Source organism: Hypanus sabinus, chromosome 4 (assembly GCF_030144855.1).
Source record: "Hypanus sabinus isolate sHypSab1 chromosome 4, sHypSab1.hap1, whole genome shotgun sequence".
Classification (NCBI taxonomy): domain Eukaryota; kingdom Metazoa; phylum Chordata; class Chondrichthyes; order Myliobatiformes; family Dasyatidae; genus Hypanus; species Hypanus sabinus.
In genome coordinates, this window is record NC_082709.1 from 163,822,258 (window position 1) to 163,839,935 (window position 17,678).

A 17,678-nucleotide genomic window follows, 5' to 3' on the forward strand; every position below is an offset into this window, starting at 1 on the left:
CAGTGACCCCTGCACTGGGCTTCCACCAGACAGGTGGGGTTAAAACAGGTCCTCTACAGCCCAGCCATACCTCGACTAGTCTCAGCTGAGGAGCTGGGTTGTAGAAATCCACTTGTCAGGCAGCCTCTTAGTTATAGCAGGCAGCAGTGTTGATGGGGGCTGGTCAGTGACAAAGTATTGGCAAGGAAAAGGGTGTCACCTCAGGTTGTGTGTCACACTCTTACTGACTAGATTTTGTTGTCAGCTAGAGCCCGTGGATAATTCAAACAGTCCTTCATCTCAAACGGAGTCTTGTGCTACCCATTAGGGGCCAATTACAAGGATTTTGTTTTTCAAATGTACACTCTCCTCAAGGATTGTAAATCTCTTAGTTTGACTGCTTGCTTCTGTGCAATACGGACCCTGAGTGGGTGGTGTGAGCTGATGCCTGCACAGTGGTCAGTCAATGTTATAATGTGACAGCTTGAACAGCTCGAGCCGGAATGACAGATAAATTCCACAGAGGTGCTGCAAAGTCGCTTGCAGCCTGCAAGCGCCTGTTGATTCTAGTTTAATGCTTTCTCATACACTGCTCTCTACTTACTCCTGGCTTCCCGATTTCCTCCCAATTAGGCCATCCAATCTGCTGCTTGACCGGAGCAACGCAGACGTCACAGCTTTCTGCTCTGCGGGCGACTGGCTCGATGGTGTGCGGATGGGACAGTACAAGGACAGCTTCATGGGAACGGGGTACAACACCTGTGACATGGTGGCAAAATTGTCCTCAGAGTAAGATTGCCTTTTATCACCAATGTATTTTGCAGAAGGTATACAAATGGTAAAATTGTGCTGCATTCTGAAATGTCTTGTACCATTATCAATCCTGTCATTATATGTCAGTAATGTGCACCATAAATACAAGGAGAAGTGGGACTTTATTCATTAAAGAATTCTCCTATGTGACTTTAATGCTTGAAATATTACAGAAGCAAACCAATGTCAGTGGTTTAGGTTAGGTGATGCAGAAACAATTGGAATCATTGATATCTGTGATATTGTCCAAAAAATAAACTCCTCAGGTCTCCTGGTCTTTCAGCAGTTAAATGAAATGGGCGAAGCTGTTTTGAGCTGGATGAAAAGTGAGATTTCAGGTTTGATGGAAGATTTTGACAGTGTATGAAAACCTGAGACATGGAGCAATGAGTTCATACAATTGGTCTTTGTCAAAGAGGAGAAAGGATTAACTGCTAATGCAATAATATGGAGCAAAGAAACAAACTCCTGAAGCAGGACGTCAACCCAAAACATTGCCTGCCTCTTTCTTTCCACAGATACTGCCTAATGCTGCTGAATTTCTCGAACAGCTTGCTTGTTTTCTAGTTATTCAGGGTTCCTACACCTAATGAGAACTAATAAGTGAACACTTAACTGCTCTTCACTGTCATTTCTCATGCTTGCCACAAAAAGAAGGACAACCTGCTAATGCTTAAAGTCCAATCTAATGTATTATTAGTCTGTGGTTGCTTTCCCTACTTTCTCCTGTGGAGATGCTTTGGAACATTGCATTTAAAGTAGATAATCATCTCTGAAATGCACCAGATTTGAAGTTCTGAAACACTTTGATTATGGTTCCTCATGTAAGATGTTCAACTATATTATTTGCCATTGGAATCCAAGCAAGTATCAACATGAGAAGTGATCAAAAGCAGATGCCTTGGATTAAAACCCTGGTCAGAGCATTAAACTCAGTATTCAGTATTGACCGTGTGTTTTACTCCACTCCAGGAGTTTTGTTCAAACCTCTGGGGTCTCATGGGACATTGATTTGTATATTAAAAGGTCCTGCCTTCAACTCACAAAGGCCCTTTGACTGCTCATGAACCATTGACTTTTCTAATAAATAATGAAGTTCAATATAATTCCTCTCATCTTCTGATCTTTCTATTATCCCTGAGGAACAATTGGTATTGGATTGAAAATCAGTAAAATCTGAAGAGATAAAGAAATACATTTAAGAAAAGGGAGGGAAAAATCCACACCAAATTATCCAGTGGATTCCAGGTAACCATGCAGTCAGTCCAAGCATAAGTTACAAAGGTATTGAACCATTACCAATGCCTCTCACCAGCTCCTATATAGATCCAAGCAGGTCCATTAATAGATAAGTCAACTCAACATGAGATAACTTAAATCATCAGATCACTTAAAGTATTCAGTAGGAAGGAGTAAATTAATTCATTACCAGACTACCTCCAGGCCAAGAATATAATTTGGAACCCCTTCCATCTATGCAAACTTTCTTATAAAGTTATTGAACTTCTGCAGATTGTATTTTCATATAAATGTTGAAAATTGACTGCAGTAGAATTTGCAAATGAGCCATTGCATTCTCCAAATTCAAGGTATCTAGATCCATGGATCATATTTCATAGTGAAATTACAACAATGTTTTTCAAGATCATGAGGAAATGGTTGTTTTAATGACATGGATGGAACATCAGATATCAATGAAACAGAATCACTTGCTAAGTGCAAGCCATAAAATCTACCTAGTATTTAGTGCTGACTGCTTAATGGAATCACATAGTTAAGACAGTTAAATTGGCTCTAAGTCCATTTTAAATCTTTAAATAAATCATAACTTCGTCAACATTCTTCAAAAGCTACGGCACTTTGCAGATTATTTGTGGAATCAGAAGTGCAGTTTTAACTAGATCTGCAGGTTGGTAGGGGGGGTTAAAATTGTCCACTGCCCCTTTCTGACTGACCATCATTTTAATCACGCAGTTATTTTATGTTGCCTCTTACCTCTTCTCCTCACCTGCCCTCTATAGCCCTTCCTCATATGCTTTCTCCCATGGCCGACTCTCCTCTCCTATTAGATTTATTCTTCTTCAACCCTTTACCTCCTCTACCTATCACTTTCCAGCTTCTTACTTCATGTCCCCTTCAACCATCTATCCATTTTCACCTTCCCCTGCCCCCACATTCCTATTCTGTTTTCTTCCCTTTCCTGTCCTCATGAAGGGTCTTGGCTTGAAATGTTGATTGTTTATTCCTCTCCATAGACGCTGCCTGACCTGCTGAGTTCCTTCAGTATTTTGTATGTTTTGCTCCAGATTTCTAGTACCTGCAGAAGCTCTTGCATTTATTATTTTCTGTTGCCTGGTGCCTTTTTCCAGAGACAGAAGTGATCTTATAAATGATTACCATCCCAATGTATGTATAACTCCAGAAGTCCCATTTGGCAATAGGGATGCAGTGGGAAAATGTTCCAGAGGCATGAACGCATAATTAGAAGCTACTCAACTGGAAGTATATATTAGATTATAGAATATGCCTGCCACAAATTTTGCTTGAATTCAAAGTGGTACAATGATACAGCTAGTAGAGCTTCTACCTTACAATATCACAGACCTGGGTTCAGTCCTGATCTTCAGTTCATCCGGGTAGTTTGCACATTCTTTCTGTGACCATGAGGGTGTCCTCCAGGTGGTCCAAGAAGAGCAGGGTGACCTTCTCAATGATTTATTGCCCAATTGCACTAACAAATACTGTGATGACATGCTTTGAGAGGTTGGCCATGGCTAGAATCAACTCCTGCCTAAGCAAGGACCTGGACCCACTGCAATTTGCCTATTGCCACAATATATCTGCAGCTCACTGGCTCTCCTCTTGGCCTTCAGTCACCTGAACAATAGCGGTGCCTATGTCAGGCTGCTGTTTAATGATTACAACTCGGTGTTCAACACAATCATATCCTCAGTTCTAACAGCAAGCTCAAACTGTGGGCTGCTGTACCTCTGTCTGCAACTGGATCTTTGACTTGCTCTTTGGGAGATCACAGTCTATGCAAGTCGGAAATAACATCTCCTCCTCACTGACCATCAACACCAGCATGCGTAGCCTACTGCTTTACTCTGTCTACATCAGTGTTTGTGCGGCTGGGCACAGCTCAAGTGACATCTATGAATTTGCCAATGATACAACTATTGTTGTCAGAATTTAATTTGCTAAGAAGGAGGCTGACAGGAGCAAGATAGATCAGCTGGTTGAGTGGTGTTGCAGCAACAACTTTGCACTCAACGTCAATAAGACCAAGGAATTGATTGTGGCCTTTAGGAAGAGGAATTCAAGGGAATACACCAGTCTTCATCGGGGGATCTGGAGTGGAAAGGATGAGCAGTTTCAAGTCCTTGGGTTTCAACATCTCTGAGGATCAATCCTGGGACAAACATATTGTTGAAATTAAAAAGAAAACACAACAGCGGATATATTTCATTAACAGTTTGAGGAGAATTGGCATGTCACCAAAGATTCCTCCAAATTTCTACAGATGTTCCATGGAGTGCATTCTAACTGGTTGCATCATCATTTGGTATAGAAGGGCCATCGCACAGGATCAGAAAAAGCTGCAGAAAGTTGTAAACTCAGCCAGCTCCAGCATGGATACTAGCCTTCCCTACTTTGAGGACATCTTCAAAAGGCGATACCTCAAAAAGCTGACATCAATTATTAACTACTTCTTTCACCTAGGACATGCCGTCTTCTCATTGCTACCATCAAGGAGAAGGTAAAGGAGCCCTCCACCCTCCACAATCTGGTTTCTGAATGGACAATGAACCCATGAACACTACCTCAGCACTTTTCCCCACTCTTTTTGTACTAAGTACTTAACTTAATTTTCTTTTTATATGTATATATATTTCCTATGGTAATTTATAGCTTTTATTATTTTGTATTGCAATACACTGCTGCTGCAGAACAACACATTTAATGATAAATGCCAGTGATATTAAACCTGATTCTGATTCTGGTCTGCTTTACTCCCATATTCTAATGATGTGCAGGGAGGTAAGTTAATTGGACACTGTAAATTGCCCCTTGCATGCTGTTGAGTGGTAGAATCCGGAGAAAGTTGATCTGAGTGTAGAAAGAATAAAGCGGAATGAGTGGAAGTTTGGTATAAATGGTGGGCAAAGGTTGATGCAGACTTGATGGGTTGAGTAATCCATTTCTATGGTCTATGACTCAATGACAATCCAATGATCCAAGTTTTCATCTAATTAATTCCTTATTGCATTTCTTTGCCTCCATCGTCTTTGGCCTATGTTGTTGATACTATATTCAGTTGCATTTGGTGCTGGTTCACATGGGTGCAAAGGAAAAGTCATCAGTGCCAATAGCCACTGCCAATGATAGCAAGTGAGGGATTTTCTTTGCTCACTGCTGGGGGCATGCATGAGGTTATGGGGGGAGGGGAGTGAGGAGTGTAATGGCAAACATGAACTTGGCCTGTAGTCTGTGATGCCTTGATAAAAAAATTATTCATTCCAGTATTGTTTAAATGTCTGCCTCTACCATCTTCTTAGGCAATGTGTTTCAGATCATAACCAACTTCTGAGTTTAAAATGTTTTCCTTAATTCTTCTAATACTGTCACTCCTCACCTTAAACTGATGCCCTCTGGTTTTGCACATTTTCATTATGGGGTAAGGTTTCCAAAATTCCACCTTATCAATGGCCCTCATAATTTTGTATATCTGTGCCAGGTCCCTTGTCTGCCACTCCCACTCAAAAATAAACTCACCCTCTCCAGCCGCCTCATAACTGAAATGTTCTGTCTGATAAATTTCCTCTGCATCCATCTCCAGCCATTCACATTCTTCCTTTTGTGTCATGACCAGTATTGTACGCATTGCTCCAGCTGCGGCCTAACCAAAGTTTTGTAAAATTGTACCAAGGCCTCCCTGCTCATAAATTCCATGCCCCTGCTAATATGGTCACCACGGTAGTGTAGCAGTTGGAGAGACATGATAACAGCTTGGAGCGTTCCAGAGGTCAGAGTTCAATTCTGGCACTTTTCTGTTAGAACTCTCTATATGTCCTCCCTGATGAATATGTGGGTTTTTCTCTGGGTCCTTCTGTTCCTTCCCACAGTTCAATGGCATACCTGGTAGGTTAATTGGTATATGTAAATTGCCTCATCATTAGGTTAGGATTAATCGGGTTTATCGGGGGTTGCTTGCAGCCCTGAAGAGCCTACTCTACATGGTATCACTAAATAAGTAAATAGTAAACTCAAATTATCCCACATGACTTCTTCACCATGTTCTGTATCCTGTGTCTGTCATTGTAGGTGGAAGTTACCAGCACTGCATATAATATTAGCCCAGATTCCACAGCGAGTCTGACTCTACCTTTCCTGTTTTTATCGAAGGACATGGTCACATTCCAGTGTGTTTGCGATAGGGTGAAATTTGTTTCAAGACTGAGGCACATGATGGGGTGCTGACGTGTTGAATATTAAACTGTTATAACTGAGACTAAAGTAACATTATCTCCAATTGCTTTTAAAGAGGCTATTTTTGGTGCATTTCAGTACCATTGTTAAGAACTGCTCAAAGTGATTTTTTCCCCCTTCAATGTACGGGCAAAAGCAAGTTCAAACAAGGGTTTGTCCTTTCACTGAATGAGATAGCTCACCCAAGGATGGCAAAAGCAGCAGAGTGAATTGAAAGTTTAATTCCCATTGTGAGGATTTTCAACATGTCTCTAGAGATAGATTTGTGCTGCACTCGTGGCATTGGGATTATTTCAGTGCCAACTAGATGACTGTACATTTGTACTGAATGAATGCTCACTTGTGCTGAGCTAGTGACCATTTCTGGCAATAAGCTAAATGAAAAGGTTTGTCATAATATGAAATCTGGTAAGCACACTATATTTGCCTGTGTAAGATTAAAAGGAAATCTGTTTGGTGCCCCATCTGTTTGAAAAGACAAGAGACAAATTAGTTTTTTTTAATTACAGCAATAGAATAAAGAAACTGGAGTTGGGAATTGTAACCTTGGTTAAACAGAGCTTTCTACATGTTTTAAGCTTTTGTAGAGTGATGGTAAAATTGATGATAAGATAAATATTTTTGAACATCAAACTGTTCTCCTGATCTATAAAGAAAATGGCAAACAGAAGTTGATCAAGTAAGTTCACAACAGGAAGTGTTTGCTACTGTACCTAACAAGTTCTGAGCGAGGGCTAGCAGCTCACAAAGGGACACGTGGGAGTTTACTGCACTGCCGTATGTTAGCCTTTCCAGGAATAAACACTGCTGTTAGAAATTAAGAATTATAAACAGAGATGGAAATCAGAAACTTGGCTACTTAGACCAAGAATAGGCAGATTGAATTTAGTCTGTGCCTATGCCTAAGGAACAAATGGCTCATATCAACTTTTCCAATCTGCAGTGTATTAAAAGAAGCAATCCTTTCCAATTTAGCTAAAACTGAATGGTTTGTTTTTAATAAAGAATCCAATTACAGTATTAGCAAAAGGGAAGTCTCAGAAGAAACATACATACCTTGTGAAATTACCAGGAAAAGTCCATTTCTAAAGCCAATGCTGATTATATGGTTCTGCTTATTTACAAGAAGGCTCCTTCTGTCTCTTTTTCTTCTTTTTGTCTGATTATGTTTTGATTATGCTAACTGGTTTCAGAGTGGAAATTTGTCTTCTGTTTTAGTTGCAGGCATTAAACCTGTAATATAATAGCACATATACACTGAACTCCACTTGACTTCAGTGGGACTCTGTGCTAGATACAGTGTTCTATTGGCACACAATACTACAAAGACTTTTCAGTCCCATGCAAAAGAGGACATCATAACATCAGTACCCTTTTGTAATGATCCTAATGGTATTACACAGAATAAGTCCACATCTTCACGGTGTTCCTAGCTTCAATCTCAGAAAGTAAATTCCTCAGTCGAACATTTTCTTTCCTTTCCCTGCACCAGTTATTCGGTAGCCTTTTAAAATGAGCTAGATATTAGTATTGAAGTTCAGACTGCTCTTTAATGAAGAGCTGGACGTGCTTGGAACAAGACAGGTCAAATTCATTTGACATAGGATGTCTCCTTCCAGCAGAGAGAATAGACATTTATCCCATTCATCTGAGTCCCAGAATGTCAGCCGCCAAATCATGTAACATCTCTACACTTCCCTCAGTTTACAAATTTTGATATATCATCCAACCCAAAGATAGCTAAATTCTCTACTACTGTTTTAACTGCCCTAATATTTGCCTAAATATTCCAAGGCATTACTGAAAATATTTAACAATTTTTCACTAGTAACTTGTTAATTATGTGTCTGAGATGGATCAACAGAAGATTCAGGTATGCTTATCAGTGTGGTGTTGAATTCCAGTTTGACTGCTAGTCCCCAAAACCAAAGATGTAAATGAGAATGGATCTGAGTACCCCTGATGATGCAGTTCAACCAAGGGTCCTGGTGTACCTGCAAAGTGTCATACACAGAGAAGAGCCCTGTAAAACATTGCCTTTGTGTTATATCAGTTTCCTTTAAAAACAAAGAAAATATATCTTTTGGACCCTGATTATCCAAAAGCTGAAAATGGCAGCAAACCCCAACTACTTCTTGTGTGCCTAGCACTTGCCTCATTGGGACTTATAACTGACCCACTAGCCCCATGCAAAATAAGAAGATATTTAGAAATGCAAGATGAATGGCCTAAAGGACCTTAACAGAAGGAATTACTGGAGCCTTAGGTTCCACAGCACCAGGTTCAAAAGCAGTTATTACTGTACCCGCTGATGGGTGAGTCCAGAACTAGAGGCCACAGTTTAAGAATAAGGGGTAGGCCATTTAGAACTGAGATGCAGAAAAACTTTTTCACCCAGAGAATGGTGGATATGTGGAATGCTCTGCCCCAGAAGGCAGTGGAGGCCAAGTTTCTGGATGCATTCAAGAGAGAGTTAGATAGAGCTCTTATAGATAGTGGGGTCAAGGGATATGGGGAGAGGGCAGGAACGGGGTACTGATTGTGTATGATCAGCCATGATCACAGTGAATGGCGGTGCTGGCTAGAAGGGCCGAATGGCCCTATTGTCTATTGTCTATCAACCATCGAGCTCCTGAACCAATGTGGATAACATCCCTTATTTCAACTCTGAACTGATCACTGAGCAGAACCTATGAACTTAGTCTCAAGGACTCTACAATTCATGTCCTCAATATTCATTATTTAGTTATTTGTTTTTTGTTTATTGTTTTTATTGTATTTGCACAGTTTGTGTTCTGTTGTGCATTGGTTGCTTGTCTGTCTTTGCGTGTCGTTTTTAGTTTATTCTATTGTATTTCTTTGTTCTACAATAAAATGAATTTCAGTGTAGTATATGATGACATGTACATTATATCTTGCAACCCTGACAGTCAGAAAAAGTGCTGAAATAATTTTGTAGCCCTGATTTTGTACAAATCATTTTACCTATTTGCATGTATTCAAACTACAAGGTTTGGATTTATTATTCTGGCAATTCCCCTGAAGAAGCACCTCAGTCCGAAACATAAACTGCTTATTCATTTCTATAGATGCTGCCTGGCCTGCTGAGTTCCTCCAGCACTTTGTGTGCGATGCTTTGAATTTCCACCTTACACAGAATTTCTCGTGTTTATGCCTAGATTTTTCATTCCCAGGTCTCGTACATTGACCTCAGTCTATAGCGTTGCATATTATCTGTGTCTCTCACGTTAATTGGAGTACTGAAGGAGAGTCCCCACTTGCCTTTGCTATTAGATTCTGATTTCACCAAGTACAGCTGTGACTCAACTAGCTCAGCGTTTTTGAAGATGAAAAGAAATAACCTTAATGTGTAGATGTAATAAAGTGAATAATTGGTTTCAATTTCCATTTGTCTACTGTTCCATGTCAGTAGATGGCAGGCTATGGTCAGCAAGATTAGGGTGCAAAGCAGGAAGAAACCTGCTTACTTCATTTAGGTGAACTCACAGTGATATGAAACAACTTCCTAAAAGAAAGCTCATCGCTTTTCCTTTCACTAAGCTTTAGCCTCTCAAGTTATCCTGCCTCTTTTGTGTTTGTATGGCTTGAAACCACTTTTTATCAGTAGAGCTGTGGCAATATAAGAGGATCCAAGACATCTTCAAGGAGTGGTTCCTCAAAAAGTTGGCGTCCTTCATTAAGGAACCCAACCACCCAGGACATGTCCTCTTTTCCTTGTTACCATCTGGAAGGAGGTACAGAAGCCTGAAGGCACACACTCAACAATACAGGAACATCAGATTTCTGCATGGACTTTGAACCTATGAACATTACTTCACTACTTTTTTAAAAAAAATTCTGTCTTTGCACTACTTAGTTAATTTAACCATTATATGTTTTTTTTACTGTAATTCAATTTTATCATGTATTGCATTGTACTGCTGTCACAAAGTTAACAAATTTCATGACGTATGCCAGTGATATTAAACCAATTTCTAATTCTGATTCTTAACATCTTTATTCATTATTGCTGTGTCTTTCTTTGCAGTGATATAATGAAGCTGGGAGTTACTCTTTCTGGACATCAGAAAAAGATGGTGAGCAGCATTAAGCAATTGGAAACGCACACAAAGAACAGCCCCGTTCCAGTGTAAACTGCAAACCAAGCCAATGGGCATCAGACAGCAATGCAACAAGGATTTAACCAATGAGAAAGATACCACAATGGTATGGTGACTGATTATACTATGGAGGTCATGATAATGAGAAACCTGGTTTGGTCAGTTGATGTGGTGCGTGAAAGACTTTCAAGCTCTTTAAGTGTAAATGCCTTAAGCAAAGGAATGATGGCTCTGTTTTCTACCTTTTTATATATTTAAAAAAAGGTGGTATGTTTAAGTATTATTTATGATGGTAAGAAAATTAAAATCACAAAACCTTTCAGCGCGCAGGCAACAGAAAAGAAAATCGAGTTAAATTTCTGTCATGGGAAAGAACAAAATTTTTTTTTTGAATAAAAGAAAAATATTATAGTTAGAGAGGTAAATGAACTTTTGAACAAGTGGTAAACTGATCTGTGAGTTAGAAGCAATGGAAATGGTGCAAGTGTGCGTGTGGCTTTCAGTTTTTAAATTGGTTAAATTATTGAAATGGGGCCGATTAAAATTTTGCGCAATACTGTAGGTTTTTCACAGTGATCGTAAAGTTTAATGAATATCTTGCAGCATTATGTCTTAAACAATTTATAGTCCATATTTTAGACTTTGCTGTCAAAGTGAAGCCCCCTCCCTCAACCTTTCCTATTGTTCTGCCATGTTGGAGTGTGCACAGCCAATCATTAAACATTATTCTGTACAAGGCAACCCAATTTCATGTCTTAAAATGTTAATTCATTTTACAAAAAGGATATGTTTCCCCCACAGTATTGAAAATTTTGTGAAATATGTATTATCTACATTAAATTTTTTATCTATTTTTGTCACAATACTTTGCCATTGCTCTTATATTTAATATTTGCATTATTGACACATACATGCACATCGACAGTATGGCAGCTAAGCTGTTTGAATTTTAAGCCAGAATTCTAGCCTCTGCAGTCAAAGTAGTTTAATTTCTGCTGCTTGCATTGGTAGGTTCACATGCACAGTTAATTTCCTTATTTGAGCTCTTCTTTCTACTAATCCCCTTTGAAATGAGGGGGTATTTATTTTGCACCCTTTCCAAAAATAGTATATGATTAGAAGTTTTCAATTCCGTCCGTGTGTGCCATAATTGCAGACTCTGTCCATGTGTTCGACACATTGCTGAGAGCCTGTTCCAATTGAACCGACAATAGAGTTTATAGAACGTTACCACAGGGTGAAGAAAGGGATGGGTTTCACAGTGGTAGAAAAGGTTGTTCAGTCCTCGATGGATCACAGTGTGGAGAAGGTCCAAGTTTCAATATATGTACAACTCACAAAGACACACTAGTATCTCCCCCGACTGGTGGTAACATCTAAATCACATGCAGATACTTTTGAGGAGTTCAATCAACTCTGTGTTGCTTTTAGTGGGTGTTCACTTTATGGGTGAGTTTAGCAACCCCTCCTGAATTCCTGTAACGTTTTACAAACTAGGGACCTTAATACCCATCAATGGGTAGTGTCACTCCAATGTACCTGCATCATCTACTACCACTGAATACAATTACAGTAAAAAGAAATGAAGGCTCAAGAGAAATCATAAAGTTCATAAATTAATACTGGGTCTCGAGTCCATTAGGAAATTCAACACTAATGAGTTAGTCAATGCAACTTGCAGGTTTCAAAGTGTTACCATTTCTACACGTGATTATTCACAAGCCTTCTTCCTGTGCAGTGTGCAGCAAAACTGGATTTTGAATGACCTTAACCAGATCTTAGTGTGAATGTCATTCAGATCATGTGTCAATTTGGATATAGCTCTCTATTCTTAGCACTGGCAATTTGCCATTCCAGAATTGATGTTCGGATCTCTGGAGAGCGCTGGTCTTTCCACAATTAAGTTCATGAGCAGGCTCCGTTTATTACCTACATCAGGACGAATTTAATAGAAAGAAAATTTAAGATGTGAGTGTGATTAGAATTTTTTAAATAGAAGTTACAGAAAAGGGAGAAGAATCTTAAACAGTATTCCCTTCTTAGTGTGGTTCACTTGAGGCCATTCTAACCTCTAGGTCAAGACTCTAAACTGAGTTTGAGTGCATAATATGCCTGACACATCCCCAGTACTAAAGGGGTATTGCACTGATGTAATTGCCACCCTTCAATGAGCTTTGAATGATTTTTTTCCATCTGACTGTTCAGTCAGGGATTGCTGTCCCTTGTAATACTTGCACCAGAAAGCATTCCCACATGACAAAAGAAAACTCAGTTGATCAATTGTTTCAAGAAATTGTTTGGGCTTTTCCAATAGCTTCCATCACTTAGCTTCAAAGAAATACCATACGTAAAACTTTGGGGTATTAGGATGATGCAATACTGTGTAGAAGTAAGATTTATTATGAAGGTTTTTCCCCCCAACTGGTCAGGAAATGGCCCATTGAACCTGATAGAACAATAATATAAGCAATTACAACCTGCCAAGAGTATGGATTATGAACTTGTAAAATGTGCTGATCACATTGGTATAGTTGCAACCAGCTGCAAAAATAATTGAAATAGTGTCAGACATGCTGAAATGAGAGTAAGTGAAGTACAAGGTTCGTGGAGAAATATGATTTTAGTGTTTTGCTAAGAATGGTCAAGTTCCTGTTTACAGTGAGAATGGGGCACATGAAAGCAGAACGTTCCAGATGCTGGAAATCTGAAATAAAATAGTGCCAATCCACAGATATTCCTTTGGTTTAACAGAAAGGCAGCACTTCCAACAATTAAATGCTCTTTCAATACTGCATTAACATCTTGAAACCGGATTTTACTCTCAGACCTTTGAAAATGCTGCAAATGTTGAATTGGGCAGGCTCCATCTATGCATTGTAAAGTTCAGAGCTCAAACTAAACCTACTATCAAATTAGATATACATCACCATATACAACCCTGAGATTCATTTTCTTGCAGGCATACTGAGTAAATCCAACAACTATAATAGAATCGGTGAAAGACCCACACCCAAAACGGTGGATGAGCAACCGATTGGCGAAAGACAACAGTCTGTGAAAATACGAAAAAGAAAGAAAAGTAAGCAATAGATATTGAGGACGTGAGATGTAGAGTACTTGAAAGTGGGTTCATAGGTTGTTGGAACAGTTCAGTGATGGGGCAAGTGAAGTTGAGTGCAGTTGTCCCCACTGGTTCAAGAGCCTGATAGTTGAGGGGTATTAACTGTTCCTGAATCTGGTACAACAGCTGTTATTCCAGATTGATAATATTGCCCCATCCACCACAGATAAGTTAATTAAGATGACATCAGTGACTTCGATGCATTAAAATCTTGATTAAAATCTCATTTGCTTAAGTCAGGCAATCAAAATTGTTACTTAGTACATGGTATTGTTTCATAATCCATAACTCACCGTAAATGATCCCTTCCTAAGCATGGTACATGTATGTTACAATATTTTTCTTTATCGGGCACTTTGCCATCTTTTATTTTGCAGGAACCGTTATTGTATAATGTGCAGCCTTCATCAACCGTTACAGAAAGATGAGAATGCAGGGAATGCTCAGCAGGTCAGGCAGCACCTGTGGGTTAAAACAAGTTATTTTAAGTGAGCTTTTATTAGAGTTAAGAAAAAATACAATAATTTTGTGCTTACATTGTGCCTGTCATGTCTTCAGGGCACCCAAGGCACTTACAGCCCTTAAAATCCTTCATAGGGTTTAGAAATATGAGAAATACAACAGTCAATTAATTTTCTGAAAGATCTTTAGAAACAGCAAAGGCCTTTCATGCTCTACTTTGAAATTTAACCATTAGGCTGGCTGAAAATAGTGCCAATTAAAATGAGTGGACAGACATGGCCTTGCTTTTTAAACCTTGCCAGAAAGAAGGCACTTGTGACAGTTGAATGCTTGCTTAGTACTGAGCAGAAACATGTCCAGATTTTGTGCTCAAGCCTCTAGAAAGGGGATTGATCCCATGACCTAGTTCACAGGTAAGAATGCAGCATAAGCCTTTAATAATGGCTCCTTTAACTACTGCTGACCAATTTGTGAATGTAGGCACAAACCACATGGAAGATTATTATTTCCAGAGCTACATCTTCTATGCAACAGCTTTTTGACTCTTCCTGAGTTATCTGATCATACTTGAGACATATATAACATTGTGATAGCTGTTGAATAGAAAGCACAGCAAACAACACTTGAATCAGAATCTGTGCTCATGGAGAAAGCAAAATCAAACATTACAGGAAGAGTACATGAAAAGAGCCTCTATTTTTCAGAACCTAAAAAAGCACATCAGGGATTTCTCAGTGACATGACTTCTTGGGAAACTTAACCAACCGTGCGGTGCTTAAGCCCAGGTGTTGTGAGGCATGCTCGTGGAGCAGGTTGGGTGCAGTCACATCTATTCAGAGTCTTATTGTACCACTGTTTTCTCATCAATCCAGTCCAGAAATTGTTTTCCTTCAATGCCAAAGTGGTAGTAAAACTAAAGCTCAAGGTCTTTCCTCGGATATTAACTGTTTATATTTCAAAATTGCTTCATTTTAAACATAACAGTGTTCTGCAGAGCAAGTCGAAGAATTCAACAGAAATTATTTTATTGTTTAACCATGTTAATGATGTAGCAATTAAATATTATTATAATAGGGATGCTAACATAAATCCAGGAAAGTATAGCATTTCAGATGGATTATCTGGACTGCCTCATACCAGTGTGTCATTATTCAAATTACTTTAGAAAAATGACTGGGGAGCATCTGAGGATCCAACCAATTAGATGACAGTAAAGTAGGTAATTGCTGTCTTCAGATTCAAAATGAGATCTGTAGGTTTCCTCGCTGATTAAAATGAGTGATGCTGCAGAGTACATTTTAGAAGGGCTTGCTTTACAGGCAAGCAAAATACATGCTAATCTCAGATGCCAGTTCCATTTTAAGACCATAAGACATAGGAGTAGAATTAGGCCATTTGGCCCATCGACTCTGCTCCACCATTCTAGCTTGGCTGATTTACTATCCCTCTCAGCCCCATCCTCCTGCAGTCTCCCCGTAACCTTCAGCACCCTGATTGGTTGGTGGTTGTCCAACATGTCTGATGCTGACAGAAAATCTGTGAAGAAGAGTTTTTAAAGTGGAAAAGGCATTGCACTGGGGCAGTTCCACTCTCTTGAACACAGAGAGTGGAACTGCTCAGTGGAATGGAACAAGCTTCACAAATTAGCGTCTTCCTTTGTTGCAGTGGATGGCCGAGATGACTACTGTGCCTTGTCATGTTTTTTGCTTTGCATTGTAGTACCACCTTCCTGTCCATTGGATCTCACTATAAATCTCATCCAGGCATGGGCCTATCTCAATGGGGTACGAGGCTACCTGATTAATCAAGAAGCTATTGACCTCTGCCTTAAATATGCCCAATAACTTGGCATATGAATATGAACAGAAATTGCTGTTTTTTTACATTTTTCCTTTTAATATGAGATGGGCATCTTATGTAGTAAATATAAACCAATTGCCATTTCTGGGAATTCGACCAATTCCACCGACAATCAATGAGATAAGTTTCTCCAAGAAAACAAACTATATTGTCATATTTAACTGTAGATTATATTTCTCCACAAAATATGTGCTGCCTCTGGTGTTTCCCCAGGCTTCCTGATTTTCTTCCTCCATAAGCTACCCCATAAACTCCAACATTAATTTAGAAACATAGACTAATTTGGACTTGTTTTTCAGTATTCAATCAGGTGCAGGGACAACAGTTGGTTTTCAACAAAACGACATCTTCAAAATGTCAGGACAGATAATTAAGCCAGATCATTACATTTCACCCTTAAGATGGATAAAGTTCAAAATAAGCCCCAATATTTTCAGAGATTTGAGAAAACAGAGAAAAGTGGATATCCTTGCAATAAATCACTTAGATTTGATTAGCCTCTTAGAAAAACTGGAAGAATCACATTTCATCAGGATGTAAAGAAATGAGCTGACTGATTACACAGTCTGAAGAATATAATTTTCTTTTTAGTTATTTTGAAAATTGAGTGCTCATTAGTTAAATTATCTGACATCAATTGTCATAGTTTCCATTTCCAATTGAAGTCATATTTTCAGTTTTTAGCTAGAGAATATCAACAACTGTAAGAAAAATACATTTTAATAATAATAATTCTAGATTCCAGTCACTCACTCAAAACTGTATTGAAGACCAATATATTTTCTTCCCTGTTCACATGATTTGCTATGACAATAGCATCAAGTTGGATGAACCAGATTTGCAAACAGTCTCAGTTGCTCCAATAGAGTGAAATTACAAAGATGCAACTGAAGACAGGGAAAATAATAATCGCCCAATATGCGCCTGAAAACAGTCGCTCAGCAAGCTGAAAATCCATCTCACCCATTGGAAGTACTTCCAGTCAAATTCACTATTTTCAAAAGTGTTTGCCATTGCCATGGTTTATTCTATTTATAGTTCATCCTTAATTGCTTTCTTGTACCAATCCAATATATGGGGTGGGGAGAGGATCAAAGGTAATCCCTCCTTTAGCGTGGAGTTCCAGAATTTTGATGCAGTATTTATAGAGGAGACTGACGGAATCAGAGTCAGTAACGCCTTACTGCCAGTATGTGAAACATACCAGAATTGATTCTGGTTTGGTGCCAATCATAAAACACAGGGCAATACATAACAGTCAATATAATAGCAACCAATAATTTACAGGACAATAGTGCAAACAGTCTTGAGCAATCAACAATTAGTGGAAGGTCACATGTGCAAACATTGGTAATCAATCTTAAATAAATGTCAACATATGAACTGGCTAAATAATTATCAACAGAACAAGGAAAGCAGAAAAGGCCATTCAGTGGATGTTGTGCAGGAACAGTTAGCATGTTACACCTGAGAGTTTAGTTGAGAAGCTGGATAGCTACAAGAAAGAAGCTCCGGAGATGCCGTGTAGTCCTGGTGGTGATGGACTTGTAGCGTCTCCCTGATGACAATTTGGTGAATAGGTAACTGTTAGGGTGGGTGGAGTCAGCAGTAATCCTTTCAGCTCTTTTCTTCCCCTTGGACATGAACAGTAATGACGGTAGCTGACAGCCAGTGATCTTTTTGGCTGAGTTGACCATGTTCTACAACCTGGACCTGGAAAGGGAGGGGGTGGTGGGAAACCAAAGGGGCTCAATGATGGCTGAGTAAAAATTCATCAGGATATGCCCTGAGATGTTAAGTTTCCTAAGCAGATGTAGGAAGAAGTCTGCTGA

The 17,678-nt window shown here is 39.2% G+C and overlaps 1 protein-coding gene across 2 annotated transcripts in view; it reads left to right on the forward strand.

The window, feature by feature from the left end:
* The window catches only part of epha3 (eph receptor A3), a 268,476-nt gene extending 257,203 nt beyond the window's left edge, over window positions 1-11,273 (forward strand). For both annotated transcript variants that reach the window (XM_059968667.1, XM_059968668.1), the window contains exons 16-17: window positions 613-768; window positions 10,331-11,273. In XM_059968667.1, the coding sequence (XP_059824650.1) occupies window positions 613-768; window positions 10,331-10,436 (262 nt within the window). In that variant the 3' untranslated portion in view covers window positions 10,437-11,273. The remainder of the gene's footprint in view (window positions 1-612; window positions 769-10,330) is intronic.
* The last annotated feature ends 6,405 nt before the right edge of the window (window positions 11,274-17,678 follow it).